The 27,708-nt window shown below is 39.3% G+C and overlaps 2 protein-coding genes and 1 long non-coding RNA gene across 4 annotated transcripts in view; 1 reads left to right on the top strand and 2 right to left on the bottom strand.

Annotated features, from left to right (window-relative positions):
* Positions 1-206: 206 nt before the first annotated feature.
* On the bottom strand, positions 207-3,656 carry dctn6 (dynactin subunit 6). The gene is made up of 7 exons (XM_058626308.1): positions 2,521-3,656; positions 2,240-2,304; positions 1,847-1,952; positions 1,484-1,572; positions 1,005-1,052; positions 691-833; positions 207-601 (listed from the first exon to the last, which is right to left on the bottom strand). The coding sequence occupies exons 1-7, from the start codon at positions 2,556-2,558 to the stop codon at positions 503-505; spliced, it is 588 nt and encodes a 195-aa protein (XP_058482291.1). The 5' UTR covers positions 2,559-3,656; the 3' UTR covers positions 207-502.
* Positions 3,657-4,061: 405 nt separating this feature from the next.
* LOC131457330 (zeta-sarcoglycan-like) overlaps positions 4,062-27,708 on the top strand; it is a 42,062-nt gene continuing 18,415 nt past the window's right edge. For both annotated transcript variants that reach the window (XM_058626307.1, XM_058626306.1), the window contains exons 1-3: positions 4,062-4,366; positions 15,498-15,692; positions 20,858-20,959. In XM_058626307.1, the coding sequence (XP_058482290.1) occupies positions 4,328-4,366; positions 15,498-15,692; positions 20,858-20,959 (336 nt within the window). In that variant the 5' untranslated portion in view covers positions 4,062-4,327. The remainder of the gene's footprint in view (positions 4,367-15,497; positions 15,693-20,857; positions 20,960-27,708) is intronic.
* On the bottom strand, positions 4,537-26,752 carry LOC131457332 (uncharacterized). The gene is made up of 3 exons (XR_009240000.1): positions 26,579-26,752; positions 7,730-8,189; positions 4,537-7,567 (listed from the first exon to the last, which is right to left on the bottom strand). It is a non-coding gene; the product is annotated as an uncharacterized LOC131457332 (long non-coding RNA).

The raw sequence follows: 27,708 nt of genomic DNA, 5'->3' as shown, positions 1-27,708 counted from the left end.
AAGCAAATATTATTATCATGAATCATACCCCAGTTGCAATATCTGTCATAATAATCGCTTTAGGATTTTTGACCATAGTGTGTAGCTCTAATATTTGTTATCACTTAATAAGACAAAGCCTTCAGAGCAAATCTGCACAAACCGTTGCTCAATACTGCCCCCCTGTGGGCACAACATGTAGAAAAATATAAAGCCACACCGCCAGCTGGAATGCAGTCTTTATTAGAACATTTTATTGCAATATTATAAATGAAACAATTATAAATGAATATAATTATTTAACATAATTGTTCATCTAGATCGTATTTGGATAACAAATAGTCACATTATTCATTATGTCTGACAGTAAAAGTGCAAAAAAGTAGTGAGCGACTGTACAGAAAAATGGTGTTTCTCGTGTACAAGAAGAAATGCAGTGTGTGATGTTAATGTTCGATAATGCAAGTTACCTATAATTTGTTGTGTGTGGGCTTGTGTTAAGGATGTGTTTCATCCCTCGGTATTAGCTTCTGATCGGTGTGCCGCTTCCCTTCGCCGTCTTCTTCAGGTGGTGGTAGTTGGGCAGAATCTTCATGAGGAAGTCGAGCTGCAGAGTCTGAGGCTTCAAAAAAAAAAAAAACAAAACAAACATCCTTGGTTTAGTTACGTGAATACGAATATGGCACATTCAAGCCTCAGTGGAGAACTGACCTGCGGCTTCTCACTCTGCACACGCCTGATGCAGTTTGAACCATACACCACCGTGTTCTCTGGCACCGCCTCGCACGTGTTGACCTGGCAACACGCGCCAATTATGCAGCCACTGGTCAGAATCACATTTCTCCCGAGATCAGCTGGGATTTAACATTAGAAAAGTGAATAGAGCCCTGATACATATAAAAAAATAAACAATATCAACAATTACTGGTTGCCATTAGTCTCTGGAAAAGTGTTCTATAACATCAACTCCATCATCCATATTTGCGCATACACTGATAGAGGCAGTCGAAGACTTCTGTACTTACCCTTGGACTCAATCACATTGTTGTCTCCAATTTTCAAAGCTTGTGAAACTGTGGCAGAATGATTAAGGATTTAAATCTACTGATGAGGGATTTAACATTTATAATCTTGACTGCAGACTGGTGTCTCATTAACACCGGAGTTCCAAGGTTGATTTTAGTAGGAGTACTGAAGTAGATGTTACTGACCTGACCCTGCACTACTTACATACAATATTTAGTCCTAACAGAGCCCACTAGTGGACAGTTTTTACAGACTCTGTTTTTTTTTCTTTCCTTTTTTTGCCAGCATTTGTCTGTCTGTGAGCAGCGTAACTGCAAACATTTAGGTTAAGATATCAGTATGTTCTGGTTCCCCTGGATACAGAAGTGTATCGACAATGGAGGAGGGTGAGGGGTCATTGCACAGGTTTGCGTCTCTAAGCGCTTCCTCTTGTTTATGAATTTAATGTTTTGCTAATTGGAAATTGGAAAAAGGATACCACATCCAACTTCAAACACATTGTTGGTCCCGATCACCATGGCCTTTGGCTCAACTCCCTCTGTGTCGGGCATTATGTTCTCTGGATAACTACAGACAAAACACATGAGATATGTGTCAGATCAAAAAAAAAAAAAAAAAAAGACTTTGAAATTAGAATGTGAACAGCAACCATAGCCAGTTCATGCTTAACCCTAACCTTAACCGAACTGCAATTCAAACCTTAGCCCTAAACTTTACCCATACTGACTCATTAGGACCAGGTTTTGGTCTCCATGAGGACTACTGATTCTGACAAGGTCAGTGTTTATGCCAGACAAGGTCCTAAAGAGGTAACAAATACACACACACACCAATGACTTACCTGTTAATAATAAGAGCCTGCTCCTCTATTAGATTCCCCTCTCCAATGACAATAGGCCCAGCCTCTGCTATGATCCTTGCTTTCGGGTGGACAACTGTTCTTGCACCTGTAGACATAGAGATGCTGATGATACAGACAATGCTTGCTTTATATTAATGTTACAACATAATGCTTATCCAATCCCATTTTATTTATAAAACACATTTTTAAACCACAGGGTGAACCAATAAGTGCATACAATACAAATCAGCAATAAGAGGGCTAAAAGACACGCATAGAAGCATTTAAAAGAAATAATAAAAAATAATAACACATTAGAAACAACTCTCTCTGGGTTAAACGACAACGAAAATAAATGTGTTTCTTGTGATAGTATATTAGATGCATTCTCACCTATGGTCACATCTCCTCTTATTTCGCTTTCAACACACACAACGGCCCCAGCTGCAATTTTAATGCTGCAAGAATAAACAGAAATTGCGTGATTTCACAGCCTGTAAACATTAAACACATGATATATAAATATATCCTGGTCCACCATCTTTATGCTGCAATACTACCTGGCCTATAAATAACACATTGTTGTCGTGTTTTTCATTAAAAGACAAAACGGAATTATTTTTCTTCCTCACAGCATGCGTTGTTACATAAACTATAAAAAAGGAACGTCGTACCTTTTCTGTGCCATTATTTGCTTGCTGGCGTCTGACATCCTTGCGATGCTGCGATGAGGAAATCGATTGGTCGACAATTGACTTGTAACTAGTTCAGAGTTGATGCTCGTGTTTGACTGCACTTGTCTGCAAACATCAGTCTGGAACTTTGCTGCCCTCTGCTGGATTCAAACGGCATGCTCACCAAACATTAAAGTATTTGAAATGTATACAAATTGCAGTTTTTTTTTTATCCTCCTTTCCTTCACACTGATATCTTTAACCAATAAAAGTTTTTCTTTTCTAATATTTAAGCATTTTGTCATGTAACGTATCTAAAAAGACATATATAGAAATTACAGTACATGTGCAATGTATAATTATCTTACCCACGTTATTAGCTTTTCTGACTCTTTTATTCTTCTCTTTAATTGTTTTTAAAGAAAGTGTGATGTGTTGTATTTTTGAGTCTATATTGATTTCTTTCAAATTTGTTTGTGTTTTTATTTATTTATTAAATATACCTTCATGTATGAAACGATATTAATACAAAAAATTGCCTTGTTTATAATTAAATAGCAAATAACCCAATTAGCATTGAGTCAGTTCAGAGATTGTACACTATTAACAAAAGGTTTGCTCTCACTGCAGTATCACAGTAAATCCTGCAGGGTTCAACAGTGACCAAAGAATAGTAGTCGACTCACTTATAGGTCAAGTCAGTTACATTTACGGAGGGAATACTGCAGGAAATCATGTTCCTCTATGGACCAGAGTTTCTTAATAAAAAATATTTAATAATGGTGGCTACTGCTGCAGCTGCATCAATCTTGAATTAAACAGTAATTGAACTGGTGTATTATCTGTGGAGTGGAATTTGAACATCTTGCCAAGTCATCTACAATCTAGTAGGATGAAAAGGGAAATTACATGTCCCTTGTTTTCAGAATAAATCTGAGGCTGTATTTGACAGCAAATGAAAGTCAAGAATGTACATAAAATCCCAATTCTGCTCATTACATAAATATGGTCCATCCAAGGTTTAATCTAGAATATTTTTTTTAGATTACACTGCTGATTACAGTGTGAAACAATTCACATAATATGAAGTAGGAAGTCATTTGCTGCCACACTGGACTTGTTGATAATAATAAGACATTTCTCTGTGAGATGAATAAAGTATCTATCCATCTATCTATCAATCTATCTATCTATCTATCTATCTATCTATCTACATTTCACATCACTTTAGTCGAGTAAACATGAACAATAAAAGCGACACAATAACAAAAGAAAGAAAGATTCACAAGTAAAAAATACATACATAATTTAAGAAAAAATTTGCAAAATAAACAAATAGTAGTAATTGAAATAAAAAATTATTCTCGAAGGCTTTGTTTAAAGACATACAAAAGTATTGTTTGCGTTCACTTGCTCTCTTACATTTCATGTGGTTAATTACCAAAATGACCTGCTTTTTGACTTTTATTTTGTGAATTAATCCTCTACCGGAAGTACGGCGTGTCATTCCGTCTGACTTGACAGCGGTGAGTTTTGAAGCGGAGCGACTGGTTTCAGCGTAAAGTGAGGAGCGGACGGAAGCACATGCGCTTCTCTGTCCGTCACTTATGTTCCAAATAGGAGGTTTATCGTATTCTCTTATAGTAGAACACAAAATTAAACAATACAATTAAGTGAAGTGTCGATGCAGCTTATGTTTTTTTCTTCCCCTAAATGGCAGTGAAGAAGAGATTGGTGGGAATCTCCTTGTTTTTTAGCTTGTTTGAACTTGGTGTAAATATGGAACTGGGACAAATGAGAGTGTGACATGGAGCAGTCGACCACCCTCGACATAGAGTCGCTGAAGGTAAGTTTATAACATTTATTTTATTTTTATTTTTATTTTTTTAAAGGGAAAAAAAAGGCTTTTTTAATGTGACATGAATCTTAATGGTGAGTTTTATTATCTGTGTGGAGAACAAGTGAGTTTTAACATTAGAAATGGACGTGTTTCTTACTCTTATTCTTACTTATAATTTATTGTTTTATTAATATGCCTAAAAAAAAATCAAGTTTCCATCTGCAACAGGTGCGTCAGCTGCTTCATTAAAGAAAATCTCAGCTAATGAAAGATGAATGGAAAGTGTCTGCTCACTCTTTCAGTCTTGCAGCGGTTGCATTTTTTCCTCTGCAGGCAGGAACATCATGATTAATAACCAGTGACCTGCGCTCAAACACATCAGGAGTTCTCCGCCTGGAGTTCACTATCTCCCTTCTGCACTGTAGCTCATATTGTATGCATGTATCCCCCCCGAACACACACACACACACACACACACACACACACACACACACACACACACACGCACACACACACACACACACCTCCCACCCACCATCCACAACCATCCTCTCCAAGAATCACAGTAATGTGACAGCCTATGAATATTCTGCCTGCGTGGTATTTCATTATCATTCTAGTCTAGCATGGGGGGTGAGGGATGAGGGGATGGAGTAGTGGTGGTGGGGGCATTAACCTCTGGGTACAGTATGTGCATCTCGTCACTGTGCTGCAGTCAGTGTGTGCAAAAGAGCTGCTGGCTTTCAGAAAATCCACACAGAAGAGCCTCTGTTCGGCTGTACACTCAAGTCTACACGCGAGACTCTGCACTGACTTCCATATATTTAGACAAAGAACCAAAACCTCATTCCTCATCCTAGCCTTAACCTATAACCACAAGTCAAATCTTAAACCTATCTTCAACTGGATCCTCAGGAGTGAGGCTCTGCCTCATTAGGACCAGGCTGGTTGGTCTCCATCAGTGTTTGTACCAGAAAAGGTCCTTAAGAGGTAACAGAGACAAGTATACACACACACACACACATAGACGCATGCACATGTTAGAACTCTTCACTGATTCCCAGTCAGTCAGAAAAATATAACCTCATCTCTAACCTTCACCATAAACAGTTCATGCCGAACACTGACCTTAATCTAACCACAAATTACATCAATCAATCAAACTCTATGTGTGTAGCATTTGTCATGCACAATAAACACACTGTGCTTCACACACACACACACACACACACACACACAAACACACACACACTCTCTCACATCTTTCCAAACACATTCATTGACACATACAAAGGTCATCATAGATCACCAAGGAATAAGAAACACACAAAGACGAGAGCAAAGGTAACATTCAGTCAGGACTCAGCAGCTAACATCTTAGATTTAACCGAAACCAGAGCCACAGATGAGGATTACTGCTCCTGACAAGGGCAGTGTCTATACCAGAAAAGGTCATAAAGAGGTAACACACACACACACACACTCAGTTTCACGCAGCTATCCTTTAAGGACCCTGCACTGCCTCCCATTCATTTGGACAGCCTAAACAAAGCCTCATCCCTCACTAATGCCTAACCCTAAGCGTAACTAACTTCTCATAAAAGAGGTTCTGCCTCATCAGAAACCAGGTTTTTGGTCTCCCTGAGGATGACTGGACCAAACAAGGTCAGTGTATATGTCAGAAAGGTTCTTAAGAGTCAATGCAAGTGTACACACACACACACACGCACACACACAGACACACAGACAGTTGGGAAATCAGTGCTGCTCCACTCACTCTGAGCTGATTCAGCACATAACATAGGCAATTTGCAGGCATGGTCACTTTCAGCTAATTCCTCATGTTAAATGTCAGTTGTGACTCTTTTTTTTTTTTTTTGATTTAATGAAAATGACTGTAAAGTGTGACAATATTCCCGAATCACAGAAGGGAAATGCTCTTCATTTAGAATTCCTTCTAGCAGTGTTTCTGTGAATAATGCTGTCTGTGTTCAGCCACACTTCCCCTGTGCATTTCACCAATTAATGCAAATGACACCTATGGGGAGAAGCTGTCCAAAATGGCCCCACGTTGACTCTCTGAAGGATTTTCTAGGGATTAGCAAGGAAAAGTTAGAGGAGTGTGGGGCAGAGAAGTGTGTGTGTGTGTGTCAGTTTACATCAGCGGTTTGTTAACTCTCTCCCCCAGTGCTGCAAGAGCCATCGTCAACACCAGAGAAAGAGCTGTGAAACTTCTGAAACTTCACAAAAAACACCTCTCAATTTTAAAGGTCCAGTGTGTAAAATCTAGGACAATTATTTTAATATATTATATATATATTATATAACTGAAGGCTGCATAGTTTCTCCAACACACTCGGAACAAGGGAGGAGCTGATATGATATTGGTCGGATACTGGTCAAAATCACTGGATCACATATTGGAGAGATAAAGATTTAAAATCGTATACAATCTAAAAATCCTCCATACATCGCACAGTCCACTGTGTAACTGTAAAAAGGTAAATAAAAAGCAGCATTATATAGCATTTTAGCTGAGTCATCTTTTGGGCTGTTTATTTCTGCTTAACGGGAGAAGAATATTTGTTCTACAAATGGCACAAATGTGTTGTTAACAGCTTAAATGACTGTATCAGACTGATATTGGTATCGACAGATACTCGAGTTTGAGATATCGGTATTGGACATGAAAAAGTCCATACTGGGAACTTCACCAACAAATGTGGCAACATTTGATGCACTGTACCTTTAATAAGTGATGCAAAGGTCAGAGGTTTGTTGATCATTTGTGTGCTACAAAAGTGCGTTCATTTTTTTATGAAAGTGTCCTCAAAAGCAGATTTAAGAGGCAAAGGAAATTCTCTTTGAAATCTCCCCCTCAAACACGTCTGTGATGTTGAGGCTCAGTTCGCTGTTCACTCTGATTGAACAGCCCTGACCTTTCATCGGGCCAGACTTGTTGGAGATCTTTGATCCCTGTAGCTCTTGTACTTTCACTTGAGTCATACCTTGTTACCTTCAGCTGAGGGAAGCATCCACACAGAAAGGGCAACCGCTCCACCGGCGTTGAAGCCATCGACGAGCTCTGCCGCTATTGTAACTCCAGCAGAGATGATGCAGCCACCAAAATTGGATCTTGCGTCCAAGTGGAGCGTCGATCGACAGCAGCGCCCTCGCCCTCATGCTTGATTGTCACATCAACAGCATCTGAAATGGTTACATCAATACGTAGTGTTGCACATTTTGAGAAATATAATTGGCTTCTCAAGGCTACAGGCATGAATTCAGGCGCCTGTCTGTTTGATTGGGCTTTCTGTCAAAAGCCCACAGAGCCTAAATAAACAGGTGCTTTAATACTGTATGTCAGACCTGCAGTGTGATTGTGCCAATTTGTTTTTTCCCCACTGCTGCTGCCTCAGCAATTGTGCCCGGTTCATAACGCGGGACGGGTGTGTAGCTTTGCAGTCATTAGTGCGTCTCCAGTGTTTTCGTAACTCCTGCTGAGGCGTGGACGCCTGTGGGACTCCTGTGGCACTGCTGAGTGAGAGAGAGAGAAAAAGACAGAGAGCACTCGCCGATTTGCTGATTAACATTATCAAGAATTAATAGTGTCTTGTATTCTTTCATTAGCAGCTCCTCAGACACATTTTGCAGCCTCTGCAGCATCTCACTGTTTGATCAAAACAGCACGTAGAAGATCACCCTCTACGCTAATTGGTGAAGATGAGGCTTGCTGGCACTGGGGGTGCAGGGACTGCTGGGTAATTGCTGGCTTTGGCTGGATGCTTCAGTAGTGAAAAGCTCAGAGGAGACCCCAACCCTCAGCTCCCTGAAGCAAAAAACAGAAAGAGCACAAACTTAAAAAGGGATTGATGAAGTTAGTACAAGGTACATATTAACGTGAATATGGTAACACAGGAAATCCACAAGGACCTTTTGAGTTTAGTGCATGTTCTACAGAGACAGCAGTGTTTACTGCATATTGTACCTTTAAGAGGCAAGTTGCTGTGTAGGTGTTGGTCTTCTATTAATAGAAACTACATGTAATCAGGACTGTAGGAGGTAAACCATCTCTAGCACCTGGTAAATCTCAGAACCATGTTTGTTGGTTGTTGAGAAGCAGGGTGATAGATGACTGCTCTGGCCTTTTTTTTTTTTCAGTGATCGAGGGTTTGATTTTTCCAATAATGTTTGTTCATGTATGAGCTAGAGGACCAACTTCAGTGGAATTTTGTTTTCCGCACAGTGATACAACACAGGCCCAGTAACACCGCATTCATCTGGTGAAACGGCCAGGGTGTGATTAGGGAAAAAAAATCCTCAAGCGTTTAGCCTCACTCACCTGTAGTGCCTCCCTGAAGTAAAGCAGCAGTAGATGATGTCAATATATGCGGTAATATAGTGAGTTTAACCAGCCATCATTTTAAAATGGTGCACCACAGCAAAGTTTCCCAAACTTTTTATACCACGCCCCACTTTTTGAAAGGTAACAAACCATCATGATCCATCACGTTTTGCTGTTATGCTTCTGGTTTATTCCTTGTGTCCTGTTCCCCCCATGGTATTGATCTTGAACATTTTTGTTTTTTTTAACTTAACCCCTGTGCCCTTAGCTTTGCTCTGTTCCGTTCTGCTTTACTTTTCCTTGAGTCTGCCTTTGTTGCCCTGAGTTGTCCTGCACTTGGGTCCTAGATAGGGTTGCCAACTTCTAGATAATTGCATTTCAAATAAACATAAATAAATACTATTTCAGGAGTGAAAACATTTTAATACAAATCTTTACTGTTGCCTTTGTCAGGGTTTGTTTTATTTTGGTTTAGATTTTTTCTTAAATATGTTTTTATTTCAGTCATATGCATATTTTTGTGACAAGTCAATGACCTCATTCTTTTCTTGTTCACTTGTTATGTAAAATTGTAATTTGATGTCCAATTCTTTAATAAAAATGTGGTCACAAAAATGATCTTCTCTGGGCAAACTTGAACTTTATATTTACTAATGTATATACTTCGACTTTGAGAGGGCTCCCTCTCCCTGTGTTCTCTGCACTCTTAAGTGCAGTTTGAGATCACAGACTCCTCTGTGTCCAACAGAGAGAACACGACGACAGACAATTTGCAATTTGCCCTGTAGTCGTTAACCCTCATGCATTCCACCCACAAATATCCATTTTCCCACTCACGTCCATATTTTTGCTATTGTCCATTCTTGAGTTTACTTTTACAATACACAGGACACACAGAGAATCGGAAAATACCTTTCATTGGGCCATTTCTGCTGGATACACAGCTGGAGGAGGGTTTTATTTTCCCTAATACAAATTGCGATTCCATTAGTGGACTGATCAGTAATTTTTTTGTTCTGGTTTTGCACTGACTTGAAGTGTGTTCCGTATCTGTTCAATAAAGAACATGTCTTTTATCTTTCAAATACAGAACTATTCCTTATTATAAGGAATGGTTGGCAACCCTAGTCCTACATCACAACCGTGACAAAAATGTGTTCAGGCAGGATTAGCAGGAAATATGATTGATTATATAGACATTGTGCGAATGAATCTTACTTACACTTTGCTAATGTGATAGATAGGTATGCTTGTTTTAAGTAATGCATCCTAGTTCAATTACAAGAGAAGAGTGTACCACACAGCTTGTGTAGCATTCACTACATTTCTGTGTTTTATCTTTATTTTTTAGTTACCTGTTGGTTAAAAGTGGGCTTTTACTTTTGTAAAAAATGTATATATGTGTACACATTAAGAGGAATTCTCAACTGAGCAAAACAGTTTTGACTTAGCTCAATGTTAGCTAACATGACTTTGTTAACATTAGCCGAGGTAGCAAGTTTAACAGTTGAATGGTTTAGCTGAGACATGTCATTTAAAAACACAAACGTATTGATAATATGGAGCTGTTAAAAACATTTCACATAAACACAGTTTGGATTGCAAAATGTTCAGGTTGTAACTACACGAAAACTTTCTGTTTGTTATCAACTAGCCACGGGATATGGCAAATAGTTAACAAATACCGTAAAACTATTTCTGTTTGTCATATTTCTGCTTGTGATACTTTCTAGTCTGATCAAGACTAGAAACTCTGATCTGAAGATTAAAATGATATCACGATATTCAGTCATGATTGATTGCAATAACAATTGTGATAGTATTTCACAGATTTTAAAATAAAAGTGTTTGTTATGTATACAGAATGATACATAGCTCCATTAAAAAACACATTTATGAAGCAAAATTAATGTATAATAAATATCAAAAACTGGTGGCTGCAAATGTGAGACCTTTGTTTTAATATGAAGTTATTTTAGACGCATCTTCATCCATGGAAACATTTGATTTTGTGGTTCGGTTGCTGGAACTGTTCTTAGTTTATAATAATTATATTGTCTGTGAGAGATTTCTCCAGTTTATTGTCAGTTGTTTCACAGTTATCAGTTTTACATGGTCATCTGTCCCTGCGGTGACCTCCAACTAACCACTACTGATTATCAACATGGTTTTCCTTGTTGATGCATTAAAAGTGTAGATTTCTTCACTGTGAAGTTTTAGTGCAGATATGACCTCAAGTGTGGACTTCTTCACTTTTTCAGCAGCTGCATTGCTTTATAATGAGTTTGCATATTCAGAAGCAACTGTTAGGCCGACTACATCTGACATCAACTGATGAATGGGATCCAACATAGTGTGATATGCCTGTGCAGCTTGCCTTGTAATCAATACTTTGTTTCTTAAAAGTCAGAGTAGTTGCTCACAGCAGTGGCTGTTTGACATCTCGATCAGTCCAGTCCAGCATGTTTCTGAGAGTCAGCTGTGACCAGCATGCTGAAATGACAGAGTGACAAAACAATAGGTGCTGTGCACTCGTCCTCTTGCTCTGTGAATAACCAAGCTTCAGGAGGCCTGACTCGACCAGGGTGATTTACTGTATGCATTAAGTCTCTTGCAAAGCAATCACAGGATACACCCGCGTTGAGAACACCTGGTTGCCATGGAAATTGCAAGTGCTGAAGTTTCCCCCTAGCAACAGTACATTGAAAATGAACATATCTGTCCAGCAGGGCCAAGGCTATAGGCTAATAGATGGGTGCTTGTTAGGGCTGGTGTTTTGCTTTTTTTGCTCCATACTTTATATATTTGCAAGTTTTTATTGTCACCCCCAGTCTTAAATGTTTTGTAGATGATCGAGTTTACGGTTTAACTCCTCACACGCACCATATAGTTGTGGATAGTTGTGGAAAGTTGTAAAAATGTGAGACTGTGACACTCCACAGGGAGTTTAAATTCAGCCTCAGAGTAAGCACCTCTCATAATGCTGCTGCCCCTTTGCTCCGTCCCTGGTTAAATTGGAATCACTGACATTTTAGGACAGTGATATGGGTCATTTGTATTTGCAGCAGGCATTTGTGAGGCATCTGCCACCAACCTGCAGATGTGACCTTAGCTGTTTGTCCAAGGAAGCAGTCACTTAAAAGAGTGGATTAAGTTGTGAGGTGGTGACAGAGTTCTTGGCTACTTTAGAGATTGTCCAGGACAAGTGCAGGTAATTTTCAGAGCAACAGTCAATAATGGGAAGAATGTGGTTATAAAAGCCTTGCATATATACTGTATGTATATATATATATACACACACATATGTATATCTATATACACACATATGTGTATATATATACATATATGTACATATACATATGTATATATACACACATTTTTTAAAGCAGTTTGTATTTCATATAATCCACCAGAAAAATGTTGATGATAACTTGTTGAGAATATTTTTTTGGAGTATTCGTCTGAGCAGGCCGTCTTGCTTTAAGGGTTCATCGTAATTGTATTGAGCATTTTCCCTTGCAACACATTAATAACAGTTGTTTACAAATGTCAGAAATCAGTAAAACAAGTGTTATTCTCCAGAACCAGAATTCAGTTATAGTTTTGTCCAACCTTACAGACCACAGCTCAAAGATATTTCCCCTCACTATCACACATGACAATAAATCATTATATTCAAGGAGCTGGAACGAGAGAAAATTTGACTACTTCACCTGTCAAGTGACTCAAACATTCAATCTACTATCACACTCGAAGAATAATTTGCCGAGCTGTAGCAACCAAATAAATCCTTCTGCTTTGGGGAAGTGTTTCTGTGAATTGCTGGACAGCCTGAAGGTCATAAACCTAATTCTGGCACTAGCGTAAAACCAGATGATACACACAGAATTTTACTGAACTGGATTCACATTCTGTACTTTCATAATCACTGAAATGAGAGATATTGATTTATTACAACAAGAATAAATAAATGTCTTGGCTGTTCATTAAACAACAAGTAAACAAAAGTCTTTATTTGCCGAGCTAAAGAGTCTGCGCTCGCTCTGCCTCATTAACCGAGTCTGTCCTGAAAACATACCAATGGCACCTGTTAGTGTGAATAAAGCACGTGGGACATAGGTTCTTTATTTAAGTTATGCATTCATATCACTCCCGGGGTCTCAACTTTGCACAGGTGTGTCAACCATGATCGTGTGTTCATGCATTTTAAAGGATTCTGTGCTGGTGCTATGAAGCATTGTCACTCCAGTGGATGTATTCATAAGGTGAACGGTCCAGTGTGCAGCATTTAGAAAGGTTTACAGGCATACATTGAAGATATGTACTTGTACAAGTACTTAATGAATCTAGAAAATAATTGACAGATGAATCGATAATGAAAATAATTGTTAGTTGCAGCCCTAGTTGTGATTTAATGTTATTTTCGGTGTGTGGAAATGCCTAGTGTTTACTGCTGCAAACCTATTTCCCTAAGGGAACAAATGATGCATCTAGTGATTTACCTCACAGTGCTCTGCAGATTGTGGAACATGAGAAGTATGACCCTGGCCTTGGAATGAGCCCTTTATATGTGTCTGAATGGACAAACCATCCGTGTGCAGTTAACGTTTTGGAACTGAAGCCTACTACTGTATGTAAATGAAGAAGTTCCTGTTAGTATGTTAATGCCACTAGTTCCCTGATGCATTTGAAGAAGGGAAGGATGATGGAGGAGACCTCCATTTGTTACAATCTGCAGTCTCACCATAGAATGTCAGTCAGTGTGTTTACTTGCATGGTAACCCTTTAACACCAAGCGTATCGCAGACAACACATTTGCGCAAGCACACTTTGCATTACCGCAATTACGCAACTGTTTGTGCTATTGGAAAAAATCTGTACATATTATCAATTTTTTGGCCTGTTTTTGGACATTGAGACAAAGACTCAAACAAATGTTAGTTATACTGTTCAAATTTCAAATTTAACACACACAATCTGGTGTTCATGTTCAACTACAGTGGGGTTTTTTTTCGAAATAAAACTTTTTTTTTATAATTTTAAATTGTTAATACATTATTTTAACATGCAGTAGATTGCATGGCCCTTTTATGGTTAAAAGAAGCCAGATGGACATTTGACATGTAGGTGTTAGTCCAACTAAAATCAAGTCTTAGTTGGACTAACATACCTGGATAATGTGATTTATAGTCAGATTACTCGTGCGTGTGCTTAGTCTTGGCGTTCTGAGCATGGACCACAATTTCCTCCACGGTCTAGCTAATAGAGAGATACAGCGCCACCTACGGAAGCTGAGTCGGATGTACACAGCCAAAATATCAATTTTCTCCTATATACTGTATACTCGGGCTCGGCAAGTTGTCCGACTGCCTGTCTTAGTTGGACTACGGCTTCGCTCAATTAAACCGTGCATGTAAACATACTTTCTGATTCTTCCACACAGGACCTTGAAAAAAGAAAAAGACGCAACATTCTGCTGTTGCTGCTGCCGTAAATATTATCTTGGTTTGCACAAGCTTTATTCATCATCTATGTAAGATTGTGTGGTGGCGAGCTCGCCTCACTGTAAATTCATCCCAGCAGCAGAACATTTCAGGACTCCACCAACACCACGGTCTGTGATGTGGAGTTTCACACTGTCAACTCACGGTCACAATCGACTGGAGAACAGCAACCGCTAGTCCCGGCCCGGACAACCACGCTTGACAGGCAACATCCTCTCTGATCTCAGATCAGAGCGTTCATGCAGCAGCTCTGCTGTGGCGGGCGGGCACTTAGTTTCTCAGCCAGAGTGGAGAACATTTTCTGGCATCCCCATAATTTACCTCCTGTTTTTCTCTTTCATAATGTGAAAGACTCTCCTTTGACATAGTTGTGGACTGACTGCCGTGGCAACTGTCTCCATTAGCTTAACATCTTTCACTGTGTTTACTGCAGGCTCATGTCGCCTTCTTAGTGTCTGCGGGAGGTGAAATATTTACCCCATGAAAAGGCTGATGAGCAGTAACACTACAACGGCTGCAGGAAGCTGTCAATCATGGCTTTCTCTCTGAAAACAGATCCAGTTTGACAAAATGTCACCAAGTAGAACAAAGCTGATATTACTACTACATTCATGAAAATTGAATGTACATTGAAAAGACCATTAATGAAAAGAAAGGATTTTGAGGAATATCAAACAACTTGCCAAATAGTGAAACTTAAATGAATCACCATGATTAGTCAATAATTATTTCTAATTTGTAATCAATAACTCATGGTTTACTGTAGCGGAGAAGCAACAGAAGTGGCACTATTTTGCTGCCACTGCCATGGTTTCTCTCCTAATAAAATACATTTCCCCAAAAGACCTTGTTTTCTGCACACAGCTTGGCGGATTACTCTGCTACCAATTCTGTTTTTTTATAGCTGGCTATACCCAGATATAACATGCCAGAATATTAAAATAACTCAGAAATTTCCTTGAAACAAATCTGCACCCCATATTCTGAATTTTTTGTTCAAGGTGCATCACAGATACAAATGCCCCTCACTGTCAGTTTAACTGCCAAGCATAAACAGTTCAGCCTGTGCCCATGCTTACGCTCGCGATGTGGCTTCACCTTCTGCACTTGTAACAGCACTACTTTTTTTTAAACTGTGAAATAACACTGCCATGCCACAGCTCAGAGCCCTTTTTAGTGGTGCTTGTAAGATAATAACCTCTTACAATACATGATTGCTTCTGTGAACTGAATATGTCCTTGGCAGTCTGCTAACATAAAGGCTCCTGTGTGTCTCTCTGTTTTCCAGATTACCCAGGAGCAGTTTATCCTTGCGTCCCAGTCCCTCCATCTCCAGCGACCGGGCTATGATGCCGTCTACCCAGTGGGCCTTTATGGTTGGAGGAAACGATGCCTCTATTTCTTTCTGCTGCTGCTCCTGGTCACCATGATAGTTAACCTGGCCCTCACAGTGTGGATCATAAAAGTCATGAATTTCTCTATGGTGAGTACTACAGTGGAGCATTGTCCAAAATGAGGCTGACTCAGTTGGGAAAGTGAGGTTATGAGGCTGGATTTTAACTGTTGAGATTATTGGCTTAATGGTCTGAAACATATTAAAGGGGACCTATTATGCTCACTTTCCAAATTAAATGTTTTATTCTGGGACTTCACAAAAGTAGATTTGCATGATTCACAGATCAAAAAGGTTCTTATTTATCTCAGACTGCCTGTTATGCAGCCTCCCAGTTGAACCTCTGACTATTAGTTCAGGCTTCCCTACGGACTCTCCTCTCTGCTGATTAGCCAAAGAGCTGGAACGACTTTATTTACACATGCCCATTAGAATGTTCCACAGGCACCACCCCGCATGTTGTGAGCTTTATCTCAGCTGAATTTGATAAAGAATTAGAAGAGACGTGGCTGCTGAATTGAGTGACACAGAATGTGTTAATCTCAGACCAAAACCAAACAGACAGATGCTGCAAGCTCCTGTGACATTTTCAGGGACAATGCACACAATTTACCATTTTGTCAACAAACTCCCAGTGGCAGCATCCTCTCTGTGACAATTTGACCTCCGACTATTGCGATCACTCCTCCACTGCTTTGCTTCCCATCAATCTGTGTCAGGAGTAAAAGACCTTATCAGTGGTGTTGGTGTCGCTCTAGAAAATGTACTTCACTGCTCCCCATCGCTCAGGACTCAATAAGAAAACACAAACTAAACTACACCCTTGTTTATAGGCGATACATTCACTTTCTTATCAGCTACTACATGCTGTATTTATGAAAAGCCTACTGGAGAAATAACACCTCTCGTTCTTCCTGTCACAAGCAACGTCAAAATTTACTGACTCATCATTTCAGGTAAGACAGGTATACGACCATCTATCAGAGGACACCACACACAAAACCTGATGATGGCTACAGCCTGAAAATCACTCGTTTTTTGACAATGATGCAGCTTCAAACTACAGAGGTTCTAAGAAATTCCATCTTAAAGCTGCAGTGAGTAACGTCAGGTGATTCGTTGTTTTTATTATTATTGTTCCGCCTTTATTTGCTCTTCATGAACAGGAACTCTAACAATATTTGTATGAGGAGTTCTATATCTTAAAACAGGCTCTGTCGAGCAATACTTGCTCGACAGAGCATTTGTGTGCATACACCAGTAGTGCAGGGGTGGGCAGGGTAAGAAGCATTCATCCCATCAAAATGCAGAGCGAACAAACTTTCCTAAGCAGTAGAATTCAGTTCTGAATCTTTTCGTGGGTGTGTGTGTTTTGTGTCTCGATTTACGAGCGTAATTGTTGCTGTGGCCTCGTTTGTCTTGACATAAAATCAAATGCCTTTGTGTTTTCAGCATGGAAATTAGATATAAACACCATTATACTGAAAAAACACTGTAAGAGCCTTGTGGCGCTGATGGCCTTAATCATCATTGTGGGAACTCATTTGACAGTGGTTTGAATCTAATGGATGTTTGTTTATATTTAAATGTTATGCATTACGGTTTTGAAACACATGTTCCGACAGCCAATATGATACTCAAGAGGAAAAAGCCAAACATAAAAATGAAAACCCTGATTCACAAGGGGTGGAAAAGTCAATCTATGCAGCCAAGGATGAAAGATATTGTGATGATAGTTGTAAAGCAAAGTGGCGAAGAGGCAGATTCATGTCATTGATTAAACAAATTCCTCTTCCTCTGTTTGCCATTTATGACAGTTATGTCGTCAGTGTCTTTCTATTAAGCCCCACAAACCAAAGCACGTCCGTTCACCTCCGGTTTATTTCTGCCACTGATGCTGATCCAGGCTGTCAACTCATCAACACTAGACTGTAGCAACGCTCTCCTGCCCTCCCACCTACTCGTCTGACTGACCGCAGCACATGCTCATCTCTGTCCACCCACTGTATCACCTTGACTTCAGTACAGGAATGACAAGTGCACACTGTCCCTCCCTCCTCTCCTCTTTGTCCTCCTGTCCGTCCCTCCTCTCCTCTTTGTCCTCCTGTCCGTCCCTCATCACTTCTGTCACCTGCTGCTGTCTGTAATTATCTGTTATGCCCCCCCCACGGAGTCCATTTGTTCACCCTTCTCTGCAGAGCTGCCCCTGAACTTTTACTTTGCCAATTGTAGCCTGGTCAGTCATACACTTATTTTCCTCCAAAGTTAGGCTTCATCAATATGCAGGCGGGTATTTTTTGGAAAACAAAGGTTTTCCTCTTCCAGTTTTAAAAATAATCCTGTCCACACATGGCAAGTTCTGAAAAAACATCTTCATCCACATGAAAATGCAAAAAACAAAATTCCTCTACATCAAACTGAAAAATCCATAGTTAACAAAAGATACGACTGGAACATGATGACTCAGTCAGTCCAAGTCCACTGACGTCCTCAGACGTTGCTTTCTACACTGGAGTCATTTGTTTTCTTGTGGGAAGTAGGTCATATGATGAGCGACTATAATCGTGGCTGATAAAAACCAAACAGGAAGTGAATGTGGACAACTGTGTCACCATATCCAAGGGTCTCCATTTTTGCTCGTCTCAGCTAAAACACTGCCCACAAGTTTTCAAACAAAAATGGAGTCAGCAGCGTATTTGAACAGAGGCAATTAAAAAAATGAAATATGTACTGTTGTATTCACATTTCATTACTAAAAGTGCGCTAGAATGCGATCAACTACAAGACTAGTGCGTTCACGATCAGCTGTTTATCACAAATCGCCTGACACGAGTTTCTTCTCATACATTCCCACAGCAGCACAGTACAACCTCAGCTTCAATTGATATCTGTGAGACCGCACAGAAGTTCTTTTCCACCGTGGTGAGTGAGACACTGATTGGATAAATGCTGGAAAATCATCCCTTCCAGGGAAGCTCAGCGTGTCTGGGAATCAATGGAGCAGTGGGATGGTGCAGACGCTGGGCTGATGCATGATGATTGGAGGAACTGTCTGAAAAGCAGAACCACTTTTTGTTTGATAGCATTGTGGAAATATACACAATACCAAAGGTTTCACTCTCAGTCCCATGTCGAGTTCGCGAGTAAATGTCAGAAACAACTAACAGCCCATTGCGTGTTGTTTGGGGATATAAACCATTTCTGTTTATACATATTATACACTGTACATACAAACACTATTATAGCATTTCCTTGTTTAATTTTTACATAATTGCCCCTGCTTCAAAGACCAGCAAATATCACTGCATTTAAACTAATCAATTTTTGGGGCTCTAAAACACCACAGTAATGTGGACGACTTATCTGGAGTAGAAATTCTGCAAAAATAGAGAAGTGTCGATGTTGTTGATCTACCACCAAAATCAGGTCCTGGATAAGTAAAAGATGAAAGACACGCCACAAAGTTTCAGAATTGCACCTCATTTTAAAGCCCACATAGACCGGAAGCTCCAATTAACGCTGCGTTTGTGTGTGTATCTGCGTCATTACCTCGTTTATGAAACCCTAAAGCTTCAGAACAAACAGTTCAGCCACTGCTGAGAAAATAGTGTTGTATTGTTTTCCTGGGCTCTGCGAAGCGGATCGGCACTTCCGTAGTTTGATGTCGTCATCAGAAATCCTCACCACTCCTCTCACCACCGTAGCGCCTCCCGGTGCGGGCACTAGTCCGGGCACATCCGGTTGCGTACGTTCAACCGCAGAAGAAGAAGAACTACTCTCGTTGTAGCTGCTGAGATGCAGAGCATCCACCGTGCCAGAAGGGGGAGCTGTGTATCTGAGAGCTGGCCTATCTATTACGTCACTTCCAGGTACCTGGCCAATCACAGTACAGTAGGAAAGCTCTCGTTGGCTGGCCAATCACAACACAGAAACAGCGCGGCTGACGAGAGCGTCAGTGAGGAGATATTTTGTTCGGCTCGTTTGCAGCGATTAGGAGGATTTTAACCATGAAAACAAGTTAATATATGTAAGTAGACCTCCATAACTAACATATATGTGTGATACAAACATTCTATGTCGCCTTTAAACACTCTTGGCAAGTTGACATTCCCCTTTGTATTTTATATTTTGAGTGTTAGCCAATGGGCTATTACTGAAGAGAGATCGGATGAGAGAAGCTGACAGACAGGATTGTTGGGGTGAGATTTATTGGCTGGAGATTTTTGTTACATACACTAATGCAGCATGAGGTTCCCACTAAAGATAAAATGATTTATAGAGAGCTCATTATAAGGCATCTAACCGCAGCAATGCGCAGGAAGCTTGCCAAAAGTTACGCACTGCAGCTTTAAATTGCAATTACACTTACTTATGAGCTAATCTCCTGCAGAATACATTGCACTGAAAGTTAAATCAAACACCACATAGATTTGATGCCCGCAGTGACAGCTAATTTACAAATAAATGAAAAACTACCACTTTTTGGACCAGAGGTAAAAAAAAATAATAATAATACACCCACCCATCTAATGTGAGACTTAAATATCCTCCGTAGTGTTACACTTTTTCTGTTTTCACTAAGTTAAATAAAAGTCTTGCCGGCCATATGTGAGGTAACACAAGGCCAGTGATTGCTGTGGCACTAAAACAGGAATTGAGTGAATTAACTATTATTATGTTGTTGTGTTCATGTTTTTAGCAAGAGCTTGAAAAACATAAGAAAAACTGCCACTAGAATGACAGCCTCTAATAATAATGATTATGGTAACATTCACAATAGGACTAAGCCAAGTCGTGCAGATTTGTAGAGGTATAATAAATCTTTTTCTGCCTTTTATCATTTCAATCTCGTCAGCGTTTACGTCCACGCTTGCCACATTAGCTTGACTCGCCTCACTTTGCCTCCCACTGCTTGCAGCCTGTCACACGGACACAGCTGAGTGTCTGTGGCATTGTCACCTCGATGTCAGGTCCTACTTCTTGCCTGTCACTCAGCAGTGCTGCCTGGCATGTGCCAGCTCCGGCTCTGTGTAATGCAGCACATTATGGGTTCGCAGTAAATCTTGAAAATCGTTGAAAGCTACAGTGCATAACCTCTGCTACACTGAGACACTGATCCAATCGGCATTGTGTGAACTTATTTAACAATGTTTTGAATCTAATAAAGACATTTGTTTAGATATTTAAAAGTCGCATGCTACAGTTTTTAGTAAATGCAAGAAAATCAATTCCTGATGATCATGATTACATTTCAGGACGGAATGGGAAACCTCCATTTGAACCAGGATGGGATTCACCTGGAAGGAATCTCTGAGTTTCTCCTGCCACTCTATGTGAAAGAGATCCAGTCCAGACAGGTAAGTTCCAATTGCATGTTTATCAGTATTCAGCAGCTCTGAAAAAATACCATCAACTCAGATACGATGATGAGAAATGTCTCTCCAAGGCTGCAGATGAACTGATATTCAGCCTTCAGATTTCAAGAAGTAGTGATCGGTTCATTACCAACAAGGCCCACTTCCCTCAGACTTGATGATCAATGTTACTTCATAGTTGCGCCTGGATAGAAAAGATTAAACTCTGTCAACAGCTCCTTCTCTTCATCGCCTTCCTCATTTCCTGTCATCCCACAGCACTGCACTATCAGGGTTTCCCATCAACAGGAAATGGGTAATAGGCTGCCTCTCGTTTCTACTCAGGACACATGCAACCCTATAGGAGATTACAGACGATTACAGAGGGACCAGCGTCCCCTTGGTGGATTTTGAATCAAGCCCATATTATAAATCCCCCCCCCCTCCACTTCCTCCTCTTTGATGTTTAGTAGATTAACCAACACAGCTCCAGCGCAAAGTTGATCCAAATATCCTTCTCCCACACGAATCACACGGTGCTCTGCTGGATCATCCCCCTTTTCAGTGATTAGGCATGGTGCAGAAAGCAATTTCAAGCTATCAAAGCCGGGATTCCATGTAAATTTGAATTTTTAAGGGGCTGTCGATGGAGAAGTCGGGCCGCTAGTGAGCGCAATTTGCCACAGCAGATTTGGAAATGCCCACTCTCCCACTTTGATGTTCCACTCTGAGCTAAATGTTGATTTAAATAAAACATTGGTGCGCTTAGCAGTAACAGACACCTCAGTAACAGACACCTCAAGGCCGCAGCAGACACACAAGCCCAACATTGGACAAAGCCAATATTTCATCTCCCAGTGCAATACCAACTGCGGACATTTTTACTGTCTTGTTTTACAGACAGCCTGGGCAGTGGCACCCTTATCTACCGGCACCAGAGATATTTGCAGGACAAAAATCTCTGTGGGTCACTCAATATTTCTCACCTGAGGAAATATGTCAAGCACTGCAAGAGCAGGGATTATGGTTAGCCAATGAGTTCACACCACAGTGCACAAAGCTGTTCCTCAGTCCGATAACCACTATTGATCAATGAGCCATTACCGCAAACAGCAATGACCACTGTAAGACACCACAAATATCTAACAGTTAAGTATACTATGTTTTTTTTTTATGTTCAAAGTCCAAGCTGCTTTACAATCAAGTAGCCAAACTCAAAGGCGCTTCAGTTCTTCATCAACGGCTGAAGCTTTAATCTGTAAATACCAAGAGGAAATAGCTCCCGCTGTGTTTATTTGGCAGTGAAATTGGCAGCAAATTCCAATCCAGTACCCCCTGAAAACAGCACTTTCAGTGTCATGTTGTTAAATGAGAGCTGGTGGTATTACAAATACACCTTGCACTAGAGCCAGTCCACACAAGCCAAAATATAAAAATATAAAAATGAACTTTATCTGAATTATCTCTGTATTATACTCCATTGTAGGTGACCATACTTCAGTATTATTAGTTAATTTTGGACTTATCTGTGTTCCATATTTCCTCCTTATTTATCAATGCGCTATCAATTATGTCTAAGCTAAAATAAATCATAAAAAAAAGAAAGGGAAAAAGGATTCTGTTTATCACAAAGTCCATAAACTGAAAGGTTGTTTTGTTACAAAACTAAACTACTGAGCCAAGAAGTGACAGGAAACAGATAACAACATTGAATATGTGTCTCAGTATCTACGCTTAAAGCACAACAAAACATATAAGCTCCGCCTGAGTCTCGCCTATGAAAATTGCATTCTACTGTCTGAGACTCATTTGAACACAACGCACATCCACTTTATGCAAATAATCACAAACACATCAGCAGACTGAGACCATAGACTTGCCATTTGGACATCACACATTATACTACAAACAAAATATGCTGTGAAAAGAATATAAATAACCAGTAACACCTACAAAGGAAAACGGGCAAAGTAATTAGGCTTTGCAGGTGAATGATGTGTTAGTTATTATTTCTGAATAATTCTGAACAAATTTTAATTATACTCACTATTGAAAAGTATGTCTTGTTATACATAACAATATACAGAGAAGCATTTAACATCATGGTTTACCTTGATCGGGGTTGGGTGTTTGAAATGTTTCTGTTCCTATTGTGATGCAATACTGAATTTTTGTTATGTGATAGATTAAAATATATTTATGTCACACCTGGACGACTTTGATCCACTCATCTCCCACCAGCTTCATTTCCAGCTGTTTCCAATTTCTCCAAACAGCCGACAGATGAGCTGGTGAACATTAACATTTAAATGCTTAATAAGAGACAGAACGGTAACACACGTCTTATTCGTTCAGACGGTCAGAGATACAGTATGTCTGTCTCTGTGCACCATGAACTTTCTAGGATTATGTGTAAATGTCATGTATCCAGTTTGTTGTAGCTCCTGCGAATTGGTAATAATTTGCATGTAATGTCTGAAAAAATAAGACAAGATGATTGATTAATAACATATATGATGACATTCTGCCTCTGGCATGTGACATTTATAGTGAAGAGTTGATGTCAAACACAAAACCAATTTAATTAAAAATTTAAATTAAAGCCCCACTATTTGATTTACATATGAAATTACAGGTATTATTGTGTGATGCTTCTGACTGAAGGTCCAAATGTAAATTGGACAGTGTGACTGTTTCAATGTGAATTTTGCTGCAGGTTTTAGTCAAACCTGTACTGACCTGTCTGTCACAGCCTATGAAATAATTTGTATATATTTTTTTTTTTGTTTTACCCTTGCCCTGCAGGCTTTACCTATGTATTTCTATCTATCAATCTCCCTATCCATCAATGCAGCTGTCAGCCTCCACAGACAGCTCGGCACACATGACATTTCAAATGGTTTTGGCAGAAAAAAAAAAAGCCCAATTAAAAAACCATTAAAAAAAGATTCCCCAGAAAGAGTTTAATGTCAAATATTTACTTTTTGTATTTCAAGACCATGATTAGCACACAACAGCTCCAGTTACACCTGCGAGAGCCAAAACGATTCTATAATTTCAGGCATGAAAAGTCAGTTTGACACTAGAAAGTTCACCCAGCTGAAAGCAACACAGCGACTGTAATTTCAGGCTTTTTGAAAAATGTGTCATGCTGGAAATCTCTCCTTTCCGACAGAACTATTTCATTCACAGTGTTAGTAATACCGTGTGAGCAGGCAGTTATTAACCCTTTCACTTTCATATGACGTGAATTTCGAACATGATAATGGAAGAAGAAAACAAATACTTGTCAGGTTTGCCCGTGATCTGTTTTCGTGGCTGATGCTGTTGGTTTCTGGCAAAACTGGAATAAAGGCTAAATTGTTTGTGCCAAACCACTAGAAAATCATTCCATTTTACCATTATCATTTCTGTCAAACTTGTTTCTTCTTCTTTTGTTACTTGTGCATTGTCCCTTTCCAAATTTGTAATCGCTCTATAATCTACAATATGTATTCTTACAAATATTTGAAAAAACGTGTAAACCCATGCAGACTTTCCTTCTGTTTTGTCAGTTTTTCCACAAATATAATATTTTGTCTTATTTATTTGAACACGCTGTTTATATTCTTTCTCAGAACACTGAGCAAGAATATATGATCAATAGTAGTGGGGTCCAGTCAGATCTGTTGGTTTTACTGCTTTGGAACTTAGTGACTTTACAAATTAGATGAACTTGCTCAGAGGAAAATAAACAGCTGTGACACATGGTTATTTTAGTCATGAATTAATCTATTAACTATTTTCTAGACTGTTTCTTACTGTACAATTTTCTCTTCTTAATTCTATTTCCTGAGCCGACATTCATATGTGTTTCCACTCTTCTTGCTTTACTATATATTAACTCAATTAAAAAAAATATTGACATGCCAAAAATAACATTGGTTTCTTCCAAACTTCAAAATATTGTGCCCTCTACAGTGCACAAACCAAAAGTATTCATTCTCTCTGATTTCTTACAGAAGCAGAAACATTTAAATATCCACAGGCAGGATCATTTTTAGAGTATAAAAATCTTGATAATAGTACAGTTTTACAGTAAAACATCAGAAAATGTTAATAAAATATCGATCACTGTTTATCAAACCTAGAAATGATGACCTTTTCAAATGTCTTGTTTTGCCCACAAAAATAACTCAGTTTTAATGCTTCTTTGTGATATGGAGAAAAGAAACCAGAAAATATTCACATTTAACAAACTGTAAATCAGAAAACTTGTCAAACTCAACACTAAACCTGATTAATCGATTATCAAAATAGTTAATGATTAGTCTTAATTAATAATAATTAATTGATTATTCAAATCATCGTTGCAGCCTTAGAACAGTTTAATCTATCATCACTTAATTGAAGCAATACATTGACAGAACATGGTTGAATTCTAAAGATGGAAACAGTATGTGAACACAAAAGAGAAGCAGAGAAACCAGAGAAGCACAGTGGCTGTGATTTCTGCTCATGATCAGCAGAATAATAATAATAATTCACCCGGGTTTCGTTTCAAACATCCAGTCATATTGCAAACGTTCACCCTAGTCAGTGACGACACTGCTGACGTCAAAGTTTCAAAATAAAACAAATCTATAAAAACCTGTTGACATCATCATTGTTAAATATGCAACGTCACTGAATGTGAAATGAGGCAGGACAGATACAGTTAATCACATCTCTCCTGTTCAGACTGTTGGCTCTCATTATCGTCTCTGGAGACTGATCTATAAATAGCATCCGATGCAGGTCGGTTATTGTTGGACTGAAACATCTTCCTCACTCACTCTCACGTACTTGCCTTGGATGAACATAATGGAGTTGATTGTAATCGCCTGGATTCAAGCAGATGAGGTCTGAAACCATTTAACTCTAAACGCTTGTTGTATCAGGGTCTTAAAAATCTGAACATCCTTCAGTTTGCAGGATTCAATTTAATGGAGCCATCTGCTTTACACTGGAAAAACAAGGGCTTTTAATATGAAAACTATTAAAACACGCGTTCCAAAAATGCCTGTACCCTGCCTTTGCATGGAAGATTTGATATTTGAAGGAGGACATTAAGGAATAATAAGCGTACCTTTTCAACTTTGTTTTTTTTTTAAATTATGTTTACTTGTTCAGCTCAGAATGCAAATTAGCTTCTGGTAAAACACAACTGTAATTAAAAGTCAAATGTTTTTATGCAAATATTTGCTTAGGATTACAGTTAAACCCTCTTGATCTGTGGTTTAAATATTTAACACTCACAGAGAGACAGGAGGCTCTGACGGTTTCATTGAAGCACTGTGTTGTGCTCTTACTCAAGGCTGTGATGTTAGTGATTGTATGCAGGAAAGCATCCTTTCCTTAAAAGCAGCTGTGGTCATTTGTCAGTCTGATGGGGCTCAGTGCACCTACAACAACAAGCTACATTTTTATGTGCATTCACTCTGGTCTGCACTTGACCTTCCTCAACAGGCACGGCAACTAAAACGGTTTTATGTAACCCCGCTGAAGTGTTGAGGAGAGCAACGGCGTTTCAGTAACGGCCCCTCAGGAAACCGTTAAAGAGCTATAAACTCTTAAAAGGGATACTTCAAGTTGAGAACTCACATTTTTCCATGACGCCGTGTGTCCCGGAGAACTTCTCAGTTCATGGTGTGCATTTCTATTGTGGAGGAGCAGACAGGGAATGAAAATGAAGCAGATGACTTCTGCAAAGTTACACCACACAACCTTCAAAAAAATCTCCTCTGATTCTTCTTTAGAAAAGGCATGCGAATCTATAAGAGCCATCACAGCACAATTGTCAGCTCAGCGGAGTTTAACTGAATATTGAAGATATTTAAAAGTTCTACTTTTACTTCTGCAATTCCAATTCAAAACGCACTCTACATGGTTTGTTAAATTGTCTAAAACATGAAAACAAGGACCTGGCATTGCACTGTGTTCATGCAGGTACAGTAAATAACTGTCCCACTGTCTGTAGCTGCTGAGAAATATCACATGAGGAGATGACGAGGTGACAATAATGGACTATAAAAACATTAAATACATTAAATATTCACTGACAAAATTTGTGTGAGAGTGAAATAGGGGCTAACCTTGGCTGACGCTTCACTGTCAAGGAGAAAATGATCAAAACCCTGGCATGTCTGTCTTTAATTTCCTCTCCACTTTCAGCCCTCTATATTTTAAGACACTTGTTTTGCTTTTACACATTTATGAAAACAAAAGCGATGTTTTTTTTAGGTTTGGTAACATTCAGCATTTCTCACTGCTCTGCTTGCAACCCAGGTGTCGCAGTGCTACGAGCTGTGTTATTGGGTGGGTGGTGGGCGAAGCACAACAATCCAAAACACAAACAGTGTTTGTGGCCATGAATGAACATTTATATTGTGAATAAACTGGGTTAGCTTCCTTAATTTCTGATGATATATCATAGACATTTTATGACTTTCTATCAAATATTCCTTACATGCACCCGACAGCTTCATTGAACCCTGACATGTGTGAACTGTGTTGACAGTAGTGACCTTCCTGATCAGGAGAGACCAAAATGGAGGACACCATCCCTACAAAAGACATACACTATAGATGGCGGTGTGTCATGATAATTAACAGCATCAAAGCTGCATTGATCAATATTTTTATATATTAACCAAAGTTGTTAAATGATTAATTTTAATAGTCACTTAGAGTGATGAACCCACACACAGACTGTTTTGAATTTATAGCCCACG

This window comes from Solea solea, chromosome 3 (genome assembly GCF_958295425.1).
Source record: "Solea solea chromosome 3, fSolSol10.1, whole genome shotgun sequence".
In the NCBI taxonomy this organism is placed as follows: Eukaryota; Metazoa; Chordata; class Actinopteri; order Pleuronectiformes; family Soleidae; genus Solea; species Solea solea.
The sequence above is the reverse complement of the archived record's forward strand: the minus strand, read 5'-3'. Positions and strand labels throughout refer to the sequence as shown.

Excerpts from the sequence above, each read along its gene's own strand:
- dctn6 (XM_058626308.1), bottom strand. The coding sequence starts at position 2,558 with ATGTCAGACGCCAGCAAGCAAATAATGGCACAGAAAAG. Across the intron at positions 1,953-2,239 it reads AAGAGGAGATGTGACCATAG|GTGCAAGAACAGTTGTCCAC; the intron begins GTGAGAATGCAT and ends CTATGTCTACAG. Across the intron at positions 834-1,004 it reads CAATGTGATTGAGTCCAAGG|CTGATCTCGGGAGAAATGTG; the intron begins GTAAGTACAGAA and ends GTTAAATCCCAG.